Source organism: Podarcis melisellensis, assembly GCF_964234715.1.
Source record: "Podarcis melisellensis genome assembly, chromosome: 2".
In the NCBI taxonomy this organism is placed as follows: domain Eukaryota; kingdom Metazoa; phylum Chordata; class Lepidosauria; order Squamata; family Lacertidae; genus Podarcis; species Podarcis melisellensis.
This window is the reverse complement of record NC_138529.1, coordinates 20,569,669-20,584,098: the sequence shown is the minus strand read 5'-3', so window position 1 is coordinate 20,584,098 and position 14,430 is coordinate 20,569,669. Positions and strand designations below refer to the sequence as shown.

General features: G+C 53.1%; 1 protein-coding gene across 13 annotated transcripts in view; it reads right to left on the bottom strand.

The window, feature by feature from the left end:
• Positions 1–14,430, bottom strand: part of KMT2D (lysine methyltransferase 2D) — a 107,742-nt gene that overhangs the window by 30,670 nt on the left and 62,642 nt on the right. For all 13 annotated transcript variants that reach the window (XM_081898493.1, XM_081898487.1, XM_081898486.1 and 10 more), the window contains 9 exons: positions 13,891–13,941; positions 11,591–13,348; positions 7,924–8,100; positions 7,481–7,629; positions 4,196–6,363; positions 3,054–3,177; positions 2,797–2,887; positions 2,579–2,642; positions 1,262–1,494 (listed from right to left, as the gene is read on the bottom strand). In XM_081898493.1, the coding sequence (XP_081754619.1) occupies positions 1,262–1,494; positions 2,579–2,642; positions 2,797–2,887; positions 3,054–3,177; positions 4,196–6,363; positions 7,481–7,629; positions 7,924–8,100; positions 11,591–13,348; positions 13,891–13,941 (4,815 nt within the window). The remainder of the gene's footprint in view (positions 1–1,261; positions 1,495–2,578; positions 2,643–2,796; positions 2,888–3,053; positions 3,178–4,195; positions 6,364–7,480; positions 7,630–7,923; positions 8,101–11,590; positions 13,349–13,890; positions 13,942–14,430) is intronic.

Here is a 14,430-nt window from a genome sequence, read left to right as displayed (position 1 = left end):
GGGTACATACGTACCATGAAAAGTCCGCATATAGAGGCACCGCTTCTGCGCATGCGGCAAAACCCGAAAGTATACACTTCTGGGTTTGCCGTGCTCGCAACCTGAAAGTTACGTTACCCGAAGGTAACGTAACCTGAGGCTCCACTGTACTGAGATCTTTAGCTGGTGATATATCGTGATGCTGAAAACCAGCCCGGCAGCAAAAGCATGTTTTATAAGAATTGGAAACTCACAGGAACGTGGGAATCCGCTTTCCCCCGCCTGAATTAGACCACTGGGTCCATCTGGCCAAATATTCTCTACACTGACTGGCAGGCAGGGGAACCCCATTCAGACAGGAGTCTCACACAGTCCCACATGGAGATGTTGGGGGTAGAATCTGGAACCTTCCTGCAGGGGGAGCAGATGTTCTTCCACGGACCTACAGCTCATCCCCAAGGTTGTTTTTTTTTTTTAATGGAATTTGGACAGCTGAGGACACTTGGATGCTTCTTAAGACCCGACATTTCTGCCGAAGCATAAAATGCACAGAAACTTGCACAGAGCAGATAGACTCCTCCAATCTCTCCCACCCACCCCTTGCCCAGGTGAATGTTCCATCCCTACCAGGTGTCATGGACTGCTGGTAAAAGGTGAAAGACCCTGGGACGGTTAAGGCGACTATGGGGTGTGGCGCTCATCTCTCTTTCAGGCCGAGGGAGCTGGCGTTTGGCCACAGACAGCTTTCCAGGTCATGTGGCCAGCGTGACTAAACCACTTCTGGCACAACGGGACACTGTGACGGAAGCCAGAGCGCACGGAAATGCTGTTTACCTTCCTGCCACAGGGGTACCTATTTGTCTACTTGCACTGGTGTGCTTTCGAACTGCTAGGCTGGCAGGAGCCGGGACAGAGCAACTGGAGCTTACACCGTTGCGGGGATTCGAACAGCCAACCTTCCGATCGGCAAGCCCAAGAGGCTCATTGGCTTAGACCACAGCGCCACCCGCGTCCTGATTTGCTGACGCTACCCTTGGCCACCCACATTTATTCCTTAGCACCTCCCCGACTCCAGCACCCTGTGCTCATGCAAGACCTGACTCTCTCCCTCCTAGCATCTCATCACTCAGGAAGAGGCAGGAAACCACTGCGGGGTGGGGTTCGTTTTGCCTCTATCGCGAGTCCTCCGGTCCTCCACAGACCCCTTTTTAGTTTTCTCGGTCGTGCCGACAGCAGTGGCCTTTGGACTTAAAACGGACGCAAGCTAATCTGGGTGCTTTACCTGATCCAACTGCTTCTGAATCTTGCTCTGCTGCTCCGTCACCAGCTTGAGCTTCTCGGCATCAGCCTCGGGGAACTCCCGGCCGGCCTTTTTCGCCGTCCGCTGCTTGGCGCACAGGGCCTTGCGGGACTTGCGGTGCACCCCTATCTGCTCCTCCAGCACCTTCAGCTGCATCTGGAGGAGTTGCTGCGTGTGGAGGAGCCAGTCTTCGTACTGGCGCTGATCAGCTTCATCTGGGGGGGAGTGGGGGGGGGATGAGAAACACTGGTTTTTGGAAGCTGGAGACATGCAAGACAGGTCAGGCCATATACTTTGGCAGACATAGGGGAAAAGTTGAAACGCCTTGCCTCTGGCACTTAATAAATTCCGTACTAGCCCACGAAGGCTATGCAAGGCCCTCCAGTCCTCAGACTCTGAGATTCTGCAGAACTTGCATCCCACGGATAAATTGTTATTATTTTTTACTAAATCTGTATGCCGCCCTATACTCTCAGGTCTCAGGGTGGTTTGCAAGATAAAAGCACAATATAAAAGAACAAAATACATAATCAAAACAAAACACTCCCAATAACCTCCACTGACATCCCCAATTTTGTGCTGGAGCCACAAAAGGCACATCTTCATTCCTGCAACCTTTCACCCAATCACAGAACCAGCCTCGCCAGCGATTCTTCACCATGCATGACTACAAAACCCATGCGCCCCTGGAATGCAATCTATCCTGCCTGCAACATGGAAGCTTGCATCTGCTGCAGCTCAGAGCCTCTCCGTTGCAACGCAACCACAGTGGAACCTCGGTTCTCGAACGTCTCCGTTGACGAATGTTTCAGAACCCGAACGCCGAAAACCCGGAAGTAACTGCTTCGTTTTTTGAACAATTTTCGGAAGCCGAACATGCCACGTGGCTTCCATTTTGAGTTTCCCTATTGTACTGACGATTCTGCTTTCAGTTTTCGGACGTTTCAGAAGTCGAACGGTCTTCCGGAACTCATTACGTTCAAAAACCCAGGTTCCACTGTACTTTCTTGCACGTTCAACAACACACACAACTTATCTGTTCTTTGTTGTTATCCAAAACTGCCAGGTGGTTAAAAAGCACTAACAAAGAGAACAGAGTTCACCCTCTGCTGTCAGCAAAACGCTACCAGTTTAGGAATTGTGACTGGAAGCAAGAGGAAGTCCTTAATCCAGATCTAAGCAATCTGGAATAGATGGCTTATGAGGCTATGTATGCAAAAAGCCCAGGTGGGCAGGAGCATTACCCAAGGAAAAGCAACACCACAGCCCTTTCAGGACTGGTTTCTGCCAACTACTCACTGATGACACCTTGTGCAAAAGTGGGTGGGTTTGGTCGAGCTTGTGCTGGGTCATTGCTCCGTTCCTGCAAGGGATTTGAAAGAATCAGAATATCTGCAGTGGTACCTGCCACAGTTCCCCCTCCCCTGATCCCACAACCAAAAGAGCCAGCACTCCCCAAACCCATCCGTTAAAAAAGTGTGGGGAAACTGAAGAGCGCCTGCCAAATCTCTGCTCACCTGTCCTCCAGAGCCAGGCAGGATGTGGTTCTGCATTTCAGATGAAGAAGACGCTCCGGACAACCTCTGAGCCAGCAAGGAGACTTGTTGCCTGGGGGGCGAAGGGGAACAGAATGAAGGGAGCCAGTGTTGGCCTGAGAAGCAGACTCCAGAAAACCTTAAATCCAGAGTCCGGCGCAAGGCCCTCTGAGCTAAACGAAAGAAAAAGCGAACTACACATTATCCAGGCTCCTGGACCTCCTGCCCTGGGTACTTACCGATTCATGCTCGGAGCCACTCCAATGGTGCCCTGCGCCATGACTTTTTTGATACCCTTCAGAGCCACCATCTTGGCCTTGGCGATAGGGTCCATGATGTCCTCGGTAGCAAATTTATCCAGATCTGTGGGAGGGGAGGAGATCAAGATGTGATCAGGCCACTTCACAACCAAGCCTCATTCGTTTGCTGCGTGAGATCTGCCAGCACGCAGCTGGCCCCTTGAAACCATAATCTCCTAGAATGTGGGGCCAAGGCACAACCAGGAGGAAGGCTACCAGCGAGCCAACGTGTTCATGGCTGCGCAGTTCCTTTTTAAGTCAGTGTTTCCCAAACTTAGGCCTCCAGATTTTTTTTGGGGGGGGGACTACAACTCCCATCATCCCTAGCTAGCAACACCAGTGTTCAGGGATGATGGGAACTGTAGTCCGAATACAGCAGGAGAACCAAGCCTGGGAAACACTGCTTTAAGTCAACAGCTGGTGCATCTGTGGGAGATGCAAACTGCTCAGCCTCCATCTCACGGAGTCCTTCTTTCCATTTTACGTATTTTTATTTTGTACTTTTCAAGTTTATACATTTCACTAATTTTACATTTCACTAATTTTCATTATATATCTAGAGCAGGCAGAGGCAAACTCGACCATCCAGATGTTTTGGGACTACAGTGGTACCTCGGGTTCCAGATGCTTCAGGTTACAGACTCCGCTAACCCAGAAATAGCACCTTGGGTTAAGAACTTTACCTCAGGATGAGAACAGAAATCGTGCTCCGGCGGTGCGGCAGCAGCGGGAGGCCCCATTAGCTAAAGTGGTGCTTCAGGTTAATAACTGTTTCAGGTTAAGAACAGACCTCCAGAACGAATTAAGTTCTTAACCTGAGATACCACTGTACAACTCCCATCATCCCTGACCACTGGCCCTGTTAGCTAGGGATGACGGGAGTTGTAGTCCCAAAACATCTGGAGGGCCGAGTTTGCCTAGGCCTGATCTAGAGTCCTCCTTTCCAGGCAGACCCGTCCAGTCTATGAAGTACCAAATCCTAAACCTTTGTTTTAAGCTCCACTCAATCCCATCCATAAAAACTCACACCGCCCTGGTAAAAACAAGAGGCTGGTGAACAAAAGCCGTCTCATAACTCCTACCTGTATCTGGGAAGAAGCTGTTAGCCAATTGCTGCTGCTGCTGCTGCTGTTGTTGTTGTTGCATTACGACTTGCTGCGGTTTGAGACCCATCATCTGTTGCTGTTGCTGCTGGACCCCCGGCATGGGCTTCTGGGCCAAGACCTGCTGTTGGTTCTGCTGGCCATGCGCTGCCTGGATGCTATGTTGGGCGGCAAGCATATGAGCCTGGTTCTGAGCCACCCCCATATGCGGGGCCAGGACTTGACTTTGCTGGGGACCAGCCAGTCGCTGCTGCTGCTGCTGCTGTTGCATCAGCTGCTGGTTGGCCACCATCCCTTGCTGCCTGGCCACCATGCCCAACTGCAGCTGCTGCTGCTGGGAGCTCACCAACTGCCCGTCGTGAGACTGGGGAGGGGGAGCCGAGTGAGCCAACATGGTGTGAGCCTGGAGGTGCTGCTGGGAGCCCCCGGGCATCTGGGCTGACATCTGCTGCTTCTTCTGCAGCTCCTTCTTCTCGTGCTCCAGCAGGTCTTCGATCAGCAGAGGCAGCTCGCTGGCCACCAGCGAGCTCTCCATCTTGTCGAGGTCATCAGCAGGAGAGTGCTGCTGAGAGTTGGCCAGGCTCAGGGGCCCTCCGTCCAGCTCAAACTTCTCCAGGATGGAGTTGCCGGCGTTGGCCATCTGCACGGGGACCAGCGGCGGCCGGCCGGGGGCACCGTAGAGGACCTTGTCGGAGATGGAAGTGTGGCTGTTGCCGTGGAACGACGTCATGCCCAGCCGGACTCCGCCGGGGCTCATGAGGCCCTGGCCGGGCTTGATGTTGACCGCCAAGGCAGCTGCCATTTTCTCGGCCCCTTCAGACTTGATAGGAAGCTTCTCCGGGGCGCCGGTGTTGAACTGGCAAGGCGACGGCTTCAGGCAGCCTTCCTCTATCTTGGGTTTGATATCGGCCGGCAGGCTGACCAGCTTACTATCTAGCACGTCGCTGTGGGCCTTGAGCGTTGAAAGGATGGGGGAGGGCGGTGGCACCCCTGAGGCAGAGGATGGGCAGGGAACATGGAGCAGGCCGAGCCCTTCTTTCGCCTTGGGCACCTCATCTCTGGGCAACGATGGCGTCCTTGGCTCACCTGGCTTCCCAACGCCAGCTGAGGGCGTTTCCTTGAGGTAGGGTCCGGCTGAGGGCTCCTTCTTGAGCAGATCCTCCCGCTCGGCCTTCTCGTTGGCCGACTCCACCAACCGCAGGTGCTCGTTGAAGATGTCCTTCTTGTCCCCGGTGTCCAGTTCCGGGTCGGTGTAGGCCAACAAGTCAAACTCATCTCCATTCAGCAGGTCGTCGAGGTGCGGGTCGTTGGTTTCCAAGTTATCCAGGTTCCCCAGGTCGTCGTCGCCTTTGGCGACGTCCGGGTCCAGGCTCAAGTTGGCCAAGTCGTCGTCGTCCTCCAGGTCTTTGTGGGAATCAAAGTCGTCGTCTAAGTCCGGCTCCACCGGCACCTCACAGGGCAGCTGCCGGCCGGCCAGGCCTAGCTGATTCCTGCCAGGAGCTGGGGCAGCGTCAGTGGCACCTGAGGTAATGGGCACATCTTTAGGGCCGGATGAGGAGAGTGGTCGGGGCGGGATGTGTTGCATCTCCAAGTTTCCAGGGGGCAGGATCAACTGGGACACAGCCTTGGCATGGGGATGGTGGTTGTTGCTCATCTCTGCCCCCTGCTGAGGAGAGGATGATATAGGGACAGACATCTTCTGGGCTTGCAGGCCTTGGCTTCCCAGGACAGGAGCCTGCATGGGCATAACGGGAGATTTCAAAGCCTGGCTGGCACCGTCATTCCCGGGTATGAAGAATCTGGTTCGAGCCTGTGGGTTCTGCTGGATAAAGGTGGGCCCTGCACCGCTCCCAAGCACTCCCTTCTGGATGTTGTGCCTCAGCTCAATGAACTGGGCTCCCAGAGCGCCGGTCGAGGCTTGAATCTGTTCTCCGGGGCCTGGCAGGCGTGGGGCAAGGCCTGCTAGGGCTTGCCGGCTCAAGTCTTGGGTGGGGGGCTGGGGGAAGCGCGAAGGGACAGAGAGACGCATGGACACAGCTTGCTGCTGCTGTTGCTGCTGTTGCTGCTGCTGCCACATCTGCTGCTGTGGAGACGGGGCTTGGAAGACACCGCGGGGATAAAATGGCTGCGCGGCAGCCACCGAAGACCTGGAAGAGGAAGGAACAGAGAGAGAGAGAGAGAGAGAGAGAGAGAGAGAGAGAGAGAGAGAGAGAGAAATGTCAGCTACGGGACACAAGTGGGGACTCTCAGGTAGAGGTGCCTCATAATCACTTCTGACAGAAGGCCACTTTCCACGCTGCTTGAAAACCACAATGGGGACACCCTTCCCAAACAAACCACATTTGCCTACTGAAGTAAAGCCACATGGCCTGCAATTGCACCTCCCGCCTCCAAGACAACAGCCTGTCAGGCACACGGAATCAAATAACTGAAAAGTTGGTCACCCCTTGCGATGAGGAATCTTCTTACCCAATGTGGAACTCGAACCCATAACCCTGAGATTAAGATGCTCTACTGACCGAGCTATCGCTTGTAACCTTTAGTGAAGTTCCCTGAGCTGCTGTCAACCACCTGGCCTACTCTGCTCTGGGGAAGTTCTGATCTTTTAGGGTAGCCCTTTGTCATCTTTCCCTTCTTTCACGGCCAACACTGTAAGCTCTCTGGGGCAGGGGCCTGTCACGTTTCGTTCATCAACGGTACACACGCTCCAGAGGAATTTCTCCTGCAGGCAGCCTTTGTTTCCAAGCAAAGCATGGGAATCTAATCCAGTGTTTCCCAACCTTTGGTCTCTAGCTGTTTTCAGACTACATTTCCCACCATCCCTAACCACTGGTACTGCTAGCTAGGGATGATGGGAGTTGTAGTCCAAAAGCAGCTGGAGACCCAAGGTTGGGAAACACTGAATCTGCCTCAGGTGAATGCAGTACAGTGGTACCTCGGGTTACATACGCTTCAGGTTACAGACTCCGCTAACCCAGAAATAGTACCTCGGGTTAAGAACTTTGCTTCAGGATGAGAACAGAACTCGTGCTCCGGCAGCACGGCGGCAGCTGGAGGCCTCATTAGCTAAAGTGGTGCTTCCGGTTAAGAACAGTTTCAGGTTAAGAACGGACCTCCGGAACGAATTAAGTACGTAACCAGGGGTACCACTGTAAAACAGGTCAGAGCAAGGTCTCCATGGGAGGATCGCACACCGACAGAGAACCTGCCCTTGGTTATCCAGCCCCTGGAGTCTGGCTTCCTAAATGGCACCACATGACTCACCTGCCATTGATATCCATGGTAGAAGGGGTCGCTGATGGAGGGGGGCGGGCAAGTCGCTCGTCCTGCACATAGGGCCCTTGCCCCATCACTCCACTGGGAAGTTTGCTCCCCGCTGGGGTGCCCCCCAGGCTGCCAAGCATTCCTTTGTCCTGGGAAAAGGGAGAGGGGAAGACAGACCCACGTGGATGTCAGTTGCTTTTTTGACAGCATAGTTTTTTCTGGGGGGTGGGGTGGGGAGGTAGAGGGCCTCTCTAAGAAACCCATAATATGCCCCGGCCCAGTGGCGTAGCGTGGGTTGTCAGCACCCGGGGCAAGGCAAGTAATTTGACCCCCTAACCTGTGGATTTGCGCCCCCTAACCCTAACCCCCAGATGTTGTGCCCGGTGCAGCCGGGCCCCCCTGCACCCCCCACGCTACGCCACTGCCCCGGCCTCATGCGTTACCTGCACTGTTGGATAAGGAGTCATGCTCCGGTTCATCTGCTCAAAGGCCTGCCCGCCACCCTCCGGGTTCCACGACGCCTGGGCGTTGCTGGCGGCTGCGGCTGCACTTTCCTTCTCTTGCCTCAAGTTGTTCCTCTGGATCTGCTGGCGGATGAGGAACTCACGGAGTCTCTGCCGCTGATGGGAGGTAACCGGAGAGACAGGGAGCAGGCTGTTAGTCTGAGGGTCTCAAAAGGGGCAGCCGGATTGTACTTCAAGGCAGCCCAAAGTGTGGCGCCACAAAGAAAAATAAGCACAGGCTAGGCAAGCAAGGATTAATTGGAAGGAGCAGGCTCTATAAGCCAAACAGGGCGCAAGTAAATCAAATTGTAATATATAGCCAGTCTGGCCTGCAGTGTGCAGGTTAAAGGGCCAGGGTTCTGTATTCAGTTTTTTGGTTTATGAAAATATTTATGTGAACAGTTTAGGCAATCACACAAGTCAGAAAACATCCACTTCTCAGAAATCCAACATATTCCTAAAAACTGATTATGTATGCAGATCTTTTCTAAAATATGTTCTGCTTTAATATGCAATAGTGCTGCAGGTGTGAGGTATTATTTAAAGGTAAAGGGACCGCTGACAGTTAAGTCCAGTTGCAAATGACTCTGAGGTTGCGGCGCTCATCTCGCTTTATTGGCCAAGGGAGCCGGTGTACAGCTTCCGGGTCATGTGGCCAGCATGACTAAGCCGCTTCTGGCGAAACCAGAGCACTACACGAAAATGCTGTTAACCTTCCCGCCAGAGCGGTACCTATTTATCTACTTGCACTGGTGTGCTTTTGAACTGCTAGGTTGGCAGGAGCCGGGACCGAGCAACGGGAGCTCACCCCGCCGCAGGGATTCAAACCACTGACCTTCTGATTGGCAAGTCCTAGGCTCAGTGGTTTACACCACAGCGCCACCCGCATCCCTCTGAGGTATTATTTAGGGACCAGGAATTCAGTTTACTGCGAGCTCAACATTGAGAGAGAATGGTATGAAAATGGCAATGCGATGGCACTTAATACCTCTGAACTTAAGATTTCAAAAGCTGGACGTAGTAACTGTTGATACGGTGCCAAAAAAATACAAAGCCAAAAAAAAAAAAAAAAAGCAGTCTGCTTCCACATGTGGTTGCCATGTTACCAAACGCTCATCACGTTTTGCAAAAAATGATTGTGCAACTTCAAGCAATATCACCCCTTACTAATGTTAATGCATTTCTGGGCCTTCTTAAACGTTACTCCAGATTTACTGTGCAATCAGAACCCTGGCTACTCAAGAGTTCATTCCTACTGACTTCAAGGGAGCTTTACTCCCGTGTTAAGTGGGATTAGGTCTACACCCTTAGCTCTTAGAAAGAAACATTGGGTGGTCATGAATGAGATAGAATGGTTTTTGCTCATCGCTGGAAATGTAAGGAGAAGCCTTCAAAACCAGAATGGCTGGGGAAAGTGTAGGAGACTCTGATAAAAGAATGTCAAATCAATGGCGTTTGACGATCCTACAAATGCACTTGATGTAATGTGAAGCTCAGCTGTTTTCACAAAGAACTTTGTGCCACTAGGTCAATCATCATCATCATTTAAGATGCAATGAATGAAATATACTGTATAACATAACCAAATGCAGATCATTGCCGTCGTTAGGGTTTAGGGGCAGAACGTAGTGAATTTGTGGCTGACAACCCATTGGAGGATTAGCATGGCATAGCATCCAAACTGGAGCTGGGCACTCCCTGGTTTGAACCTTAAAAAAGGTAAAGGTAAAGGTACCCTGCCCGTACGGGCCAGTCTTGCCAGACTCTAGGGTTGTGTGCTCATCTCACTCTATAGGCCGGGAGCCAGCGCTGTCCGCAGATACTTCCGGGTCATGTGGCCAGCGTGACAAGCTGCATCTGGCGAGCCAGCGCAGCACACAGAACGCAGTTTACCTTCCCGCTGGTAAGGGGTCCCTATTTATCTACTTGCACCCGGGGGTGCTTTCGAACTGCTAGGTTGGCAGGCGCTGGGACCAAACGACGGGAGTGCACCCCGCCGCAGGGATTCGAACCGCCGACCATGCGATTGGCAAGTCCTAGGCGCTGAGGTTTTACCCACAGCGCCACCCGCGTCCCGGTTTGAACCTTACCCTTAGCTAAAAAACTGAGTAAGCTCACTGTAGTTAAGACTGGCCTCTCTCTCAGCCCTAGTTCCTGTAATCTGCAATATGAGAGCAACGCTGGCCTGCATTCAAAGGTTGGCTGCTTTATGAAATGATATCACAAGACATCAAAATGTTCTCAGGATTCAGGCCTTGGCCCAGCTTCTGCTCCAGGATCAGGCCTGTCCCTGTAGAGAAAAGGATGCTACAAGGCATGGGCCTGCCTCTCCCATGACCTCCCCATCTCGCTCCCAAACTTCTACTTATTCTATGGGAGGGTTTCACTCGAGCTTAAAGGCCAAGTACCCTATTCCATTACAGGAAATAACCTACTTGGACATTTGAAGGGCTTACGCCAACTTACCCGTTTAATTTAAGATGGATGCATTGGTGGTCATTGTGTTCTTAATGTAAGCTGACTGTGTTTTATGTTATTTTCTCTCTCTTTCCCTTTTATTATTACTTTTTTATTTTGGCAAAGTAATAATAAATAAATAAATAATTGCACCACCACCCACGAGACACCATTCCATCGTAACTATCCAGCCTCCCAAAATTTCAACACCTCTTGCGATGGTTTGACCCCTTACCGTTTTAACAGTACAGATTCTACAAATACCTTCCACATCTCCTCAAAATAATTTCTCCCGCATATTCCCCATCTTGCCTTAATAGCACATGTTAATTTACCATTAATAGCTATATCCCGCACCCCTTTATACCATTCTTGCATTTTATATTTCCCTTGCCCCTTCCACTTCCTAGCTATAACTCGTGCAGCTGTAGATAAATTTGTGAGCAAGTTCTTCCTGGCCTGTGAACCTTCCACCCCATTGTAAATTGACAATAATGCTACCCCTGGACTTTCAGTCAGCTTTTTTTCTGATTTCTGTTATCTCCTTAAACACCCTTTGCAAAAAAAAAATGTGCTTATTTACACGCCCCCCCCCCACCACATGTGTAATTTGGGGGACTCCAAATTCAGAAAATGGGGGAAGATTGCCCAGAGCTGTTGAGATACCAATCACACGTCGCCCCAACGCACTATCCATGTATAAGACGCCCACCAATTTTAGACGTAAATTTTAAATAAAAAATCCTTGTCCGGTTTCTTGGCATCCCTTCCAACATAACACCAAATATTCCTGGTTTAGTTGATTTAATCTTACCGGTATTAAATACCATCTCCGTATTAACTTAATAGTAACTTTCTTCTAAACTTATCCTTTGTTTGTTTGTTCCTCTTACATTTGCTATTATAATATAATTTAAAAAACAAAACCCTGTTTTGTCTCCTCTATCATTCTAAGCACCAGATTCTCCCATTTTCAGTAATGGGGTATCAGAGTTTTTAAGGGGCTAACCAGGCTGGGATAGCTAGAATAGCAGGCTTGTTGGTTTTTGAATGTCTGCTGTAGATTGTTTTCAATTTCGTTGTTCTGTATGGGACAATGACAATAAAGATTATCATATCGTACCTGAAGCCAAGTAGCAGCCCTGCTTACCTGCCGAACTTTCTCCATCTCTGTCTGGGTGGCATTGCTGCCCATCGTCCCCTCCTGGCTGGCTGGCAGTTCCTGCAGCTCCCGGTTGGCAGCTCCGACCGCTCCCTCTTCCCTCTTGTCGCCTGGAGGCACCAGGCCTGTCCGCGGCAGGTAGGCCAAGGAGCCATCTTGTTGAGGCGGCGGCTGCGGCTGGGGCAGAGCTGAGGGCGGGCGCAGCGGAGAGACATTGTAGGAGTCCGCGGTGCCCTTGCCAGGGCCGAGGGGGCTGCCAGCTTGGTGGAACCCCGGTGAGGAGACGTAGCTGGTGCTCTGGGGCTTGCCGGGGGCAAAATGGCTGTTGATGCCGTGGGAAGGGGAGCTCTTGAGTGGTTCGCTGGGTGGGAAGGTGAAGCGCATCTGCTGGGCCTGAGTGCTCGGGAAGACGCTTGCCCCAGGGGAGCGAGCAAATTGGGGCTGTGGGCCAGGCTTAGGGGGGGCTTCGGAGGAGGGCGGCCCTGCCGGGAAGCCCCCGGACGCAAGGGTATTATGGGAGCCGGGCATGGGCTTGAAGCCGGCCTCCGGCATCTGGGGGCGAGGGGGTTTGTGCAGGGGTGCGAAGGGGTCCCGTGACTGCGGCCGTGAAGGGGGGCGGGAGTAGGGGTCCGGGGACTGGAAGCGGGGGGTCACCGGGGACTGGCAGAAGGCTTCATTGGAGAGCGGCCGGGGCGTGAGGGGAGACTGGGAGCTGGACTGGGACTGGGGGCTAGCGGGGACGCGGGAGAAAGGGTCGGAGGGCAAGGAACGGGGTGGCAGGGCACAGCAACTTTCCGGGGGCGGGGGCTGAGGCCTCGGCGTCAGGGGAGGCTGAGCGTAGGGGTCCGGGTACGGTGACTGGCGGTAGAGGTCAGCCTGGCTGGGGGGAGACGCGGCCAGAGGGTGGGCGTCGGGAGGCCGGTGCCCCAAGCCCGGGCTCTGCGGCTCAACCTGAGACTGGCGGGGAGTGAGCGGGGCCTTGAAAACATCCGGAGCCTTCATTTCGGCCAGGTGGTGAGCACCGGACGGCGAGTCGCCGTAGCTGCAGCCATAGCTGGGGGAGCAGATCCCCGGCCCGGCCTCTTCCTTCTTGATGTCCAACCCTTTCTTCAGCTCCCCAAAAGGCGGAGGCGAGAGAAGCAGGGCGGACCGCTGAGGGCTCCCGGGCACCGATAGGTTCTCCAAGGACCCGGTGGGGCAGCGGGGCTTGAGGAAGTGGTCTGGCGTGGAGGGCTGGTGCCTCGGGGTCCCCGGAGGGGTGGGCTGGAAGTCCCCGGGCTGCGGGGCCGGGCGAGGGTTCGGTAGGAGCGGAGACTGTCCGGAGGAAGAGGAGGAGGAGGAGGATGAGGAAGAAGCAAAGCCAGCAGGCACTGTTGGGCTCTGGCCCACCGAGGAGGGAGAGGGGAAACCTGAATCTGGCGGGGGGCAGGCCACGCCGTAGGGTTCGTGCAAAGGCACTGGAGCGGGGGGCTGGGCACTGGCGGCAGAAGAGGGGAGCTTGAGGAAGAGCTCGCTGGGCGACTCGACGCCGCCGGACCCGCTGGGCAGAGCTGCGGCGTTGCTGACGTAGAGCGGCTGCCCTGGCACAGAGGCGGCGGGAGGAGGAGGGGGCAGCGGAGGAGGCGGCTGGGGGGCCGCGGTGGGCAGCGCCCCCTGCTGGGGCGGGATGCGCAAGTGTAGGGCCGGCCGGTCTGGCCTGCGCAGCACCTCGACTTTGGTCTGCTTGTTGATCTGGCTCTCGGCTTGCTGCGAAAGACAGAGGAAGAGGCGGAGCGTCAAAAGGGCGCCGTCAACACCCGAGCACACAAGACACCCATTTGGTGACACCTTCTCACACACACGGTGAAAAGGGAAGAAACGGGGGGGGGGGACCCAGGTCATGGGACATATTCTGCTCTCAGGGACAGGAGGGAAATCATCTGAGATGCATCTAAAGGAACCTCAGAGAGGACCTAGAGTTTCTGCCCTCTTTACAGGGGTTCCAGAAAAGTACCTGTGCTAGTCTGTTGCAGCAATGCAAAGAATCTTGCCTTAAAGACAAAAAAATCTCACGTATGTATTTCTAACTCCTGTCTCTCTGCTATCAAGGCTTCTGAACTGATTAACAAGAAAACCTATCACATAAGAATCCTACACACGAAGGCCACACAAATAATTTAGATTTTTCTTGGCGCAGGAACTAGTTCCACAGACAATTACACGGTGGTTCTTGCACAGCTTCCCCACTGGGTTTTCCTGCTCAGCCCATGCTACCCTATCTACTGATTACGCCACCGCCCTTGGCTTACCTTCTGCACCTTGTTGATGCGATGGGCTGCCCGGTTATCTTTGGCCTTTTGCTGTAGAGAAAAACCCAAAATGAGAAAGGAAGGATGGCAGGAAAAACACCCCCACCCAAGGTTGGATGAATGCTCCTTTCCTAAATCACATAATTGGCCACTTTTTTAAAAAAAAAAGTGTCATCATTTCACTATGATTTTACATAGAGGGATACCTCGGGTTACAAACTTAATTCGTTCCGGAGGTCCGTTCTTAACCCGAAACCGTTCTTAACCTGAGGCGCGCTTTTGCTAATGGAGCCTCTTGCTGCTGCCATGCGATTTCGGTTCTCATCCTGAGGTAAAGTTCTCAACCCGAGGTACTACTTCTGGGTTAGTGGTGTTTGTAACCTGAAGCGTTTGTAACCCGAGGTACCAATGTATAAGATAAAAATAACTTTAAAAAAGGTAAAGGACCCCTGGACGGTTAAGTCCAGTCAAAGGCGACTATGGGGTTGCGGCGCTCATCTTGCTTTCAGGCCAAGGACTGTGACTTGCAGAGTAATTTGC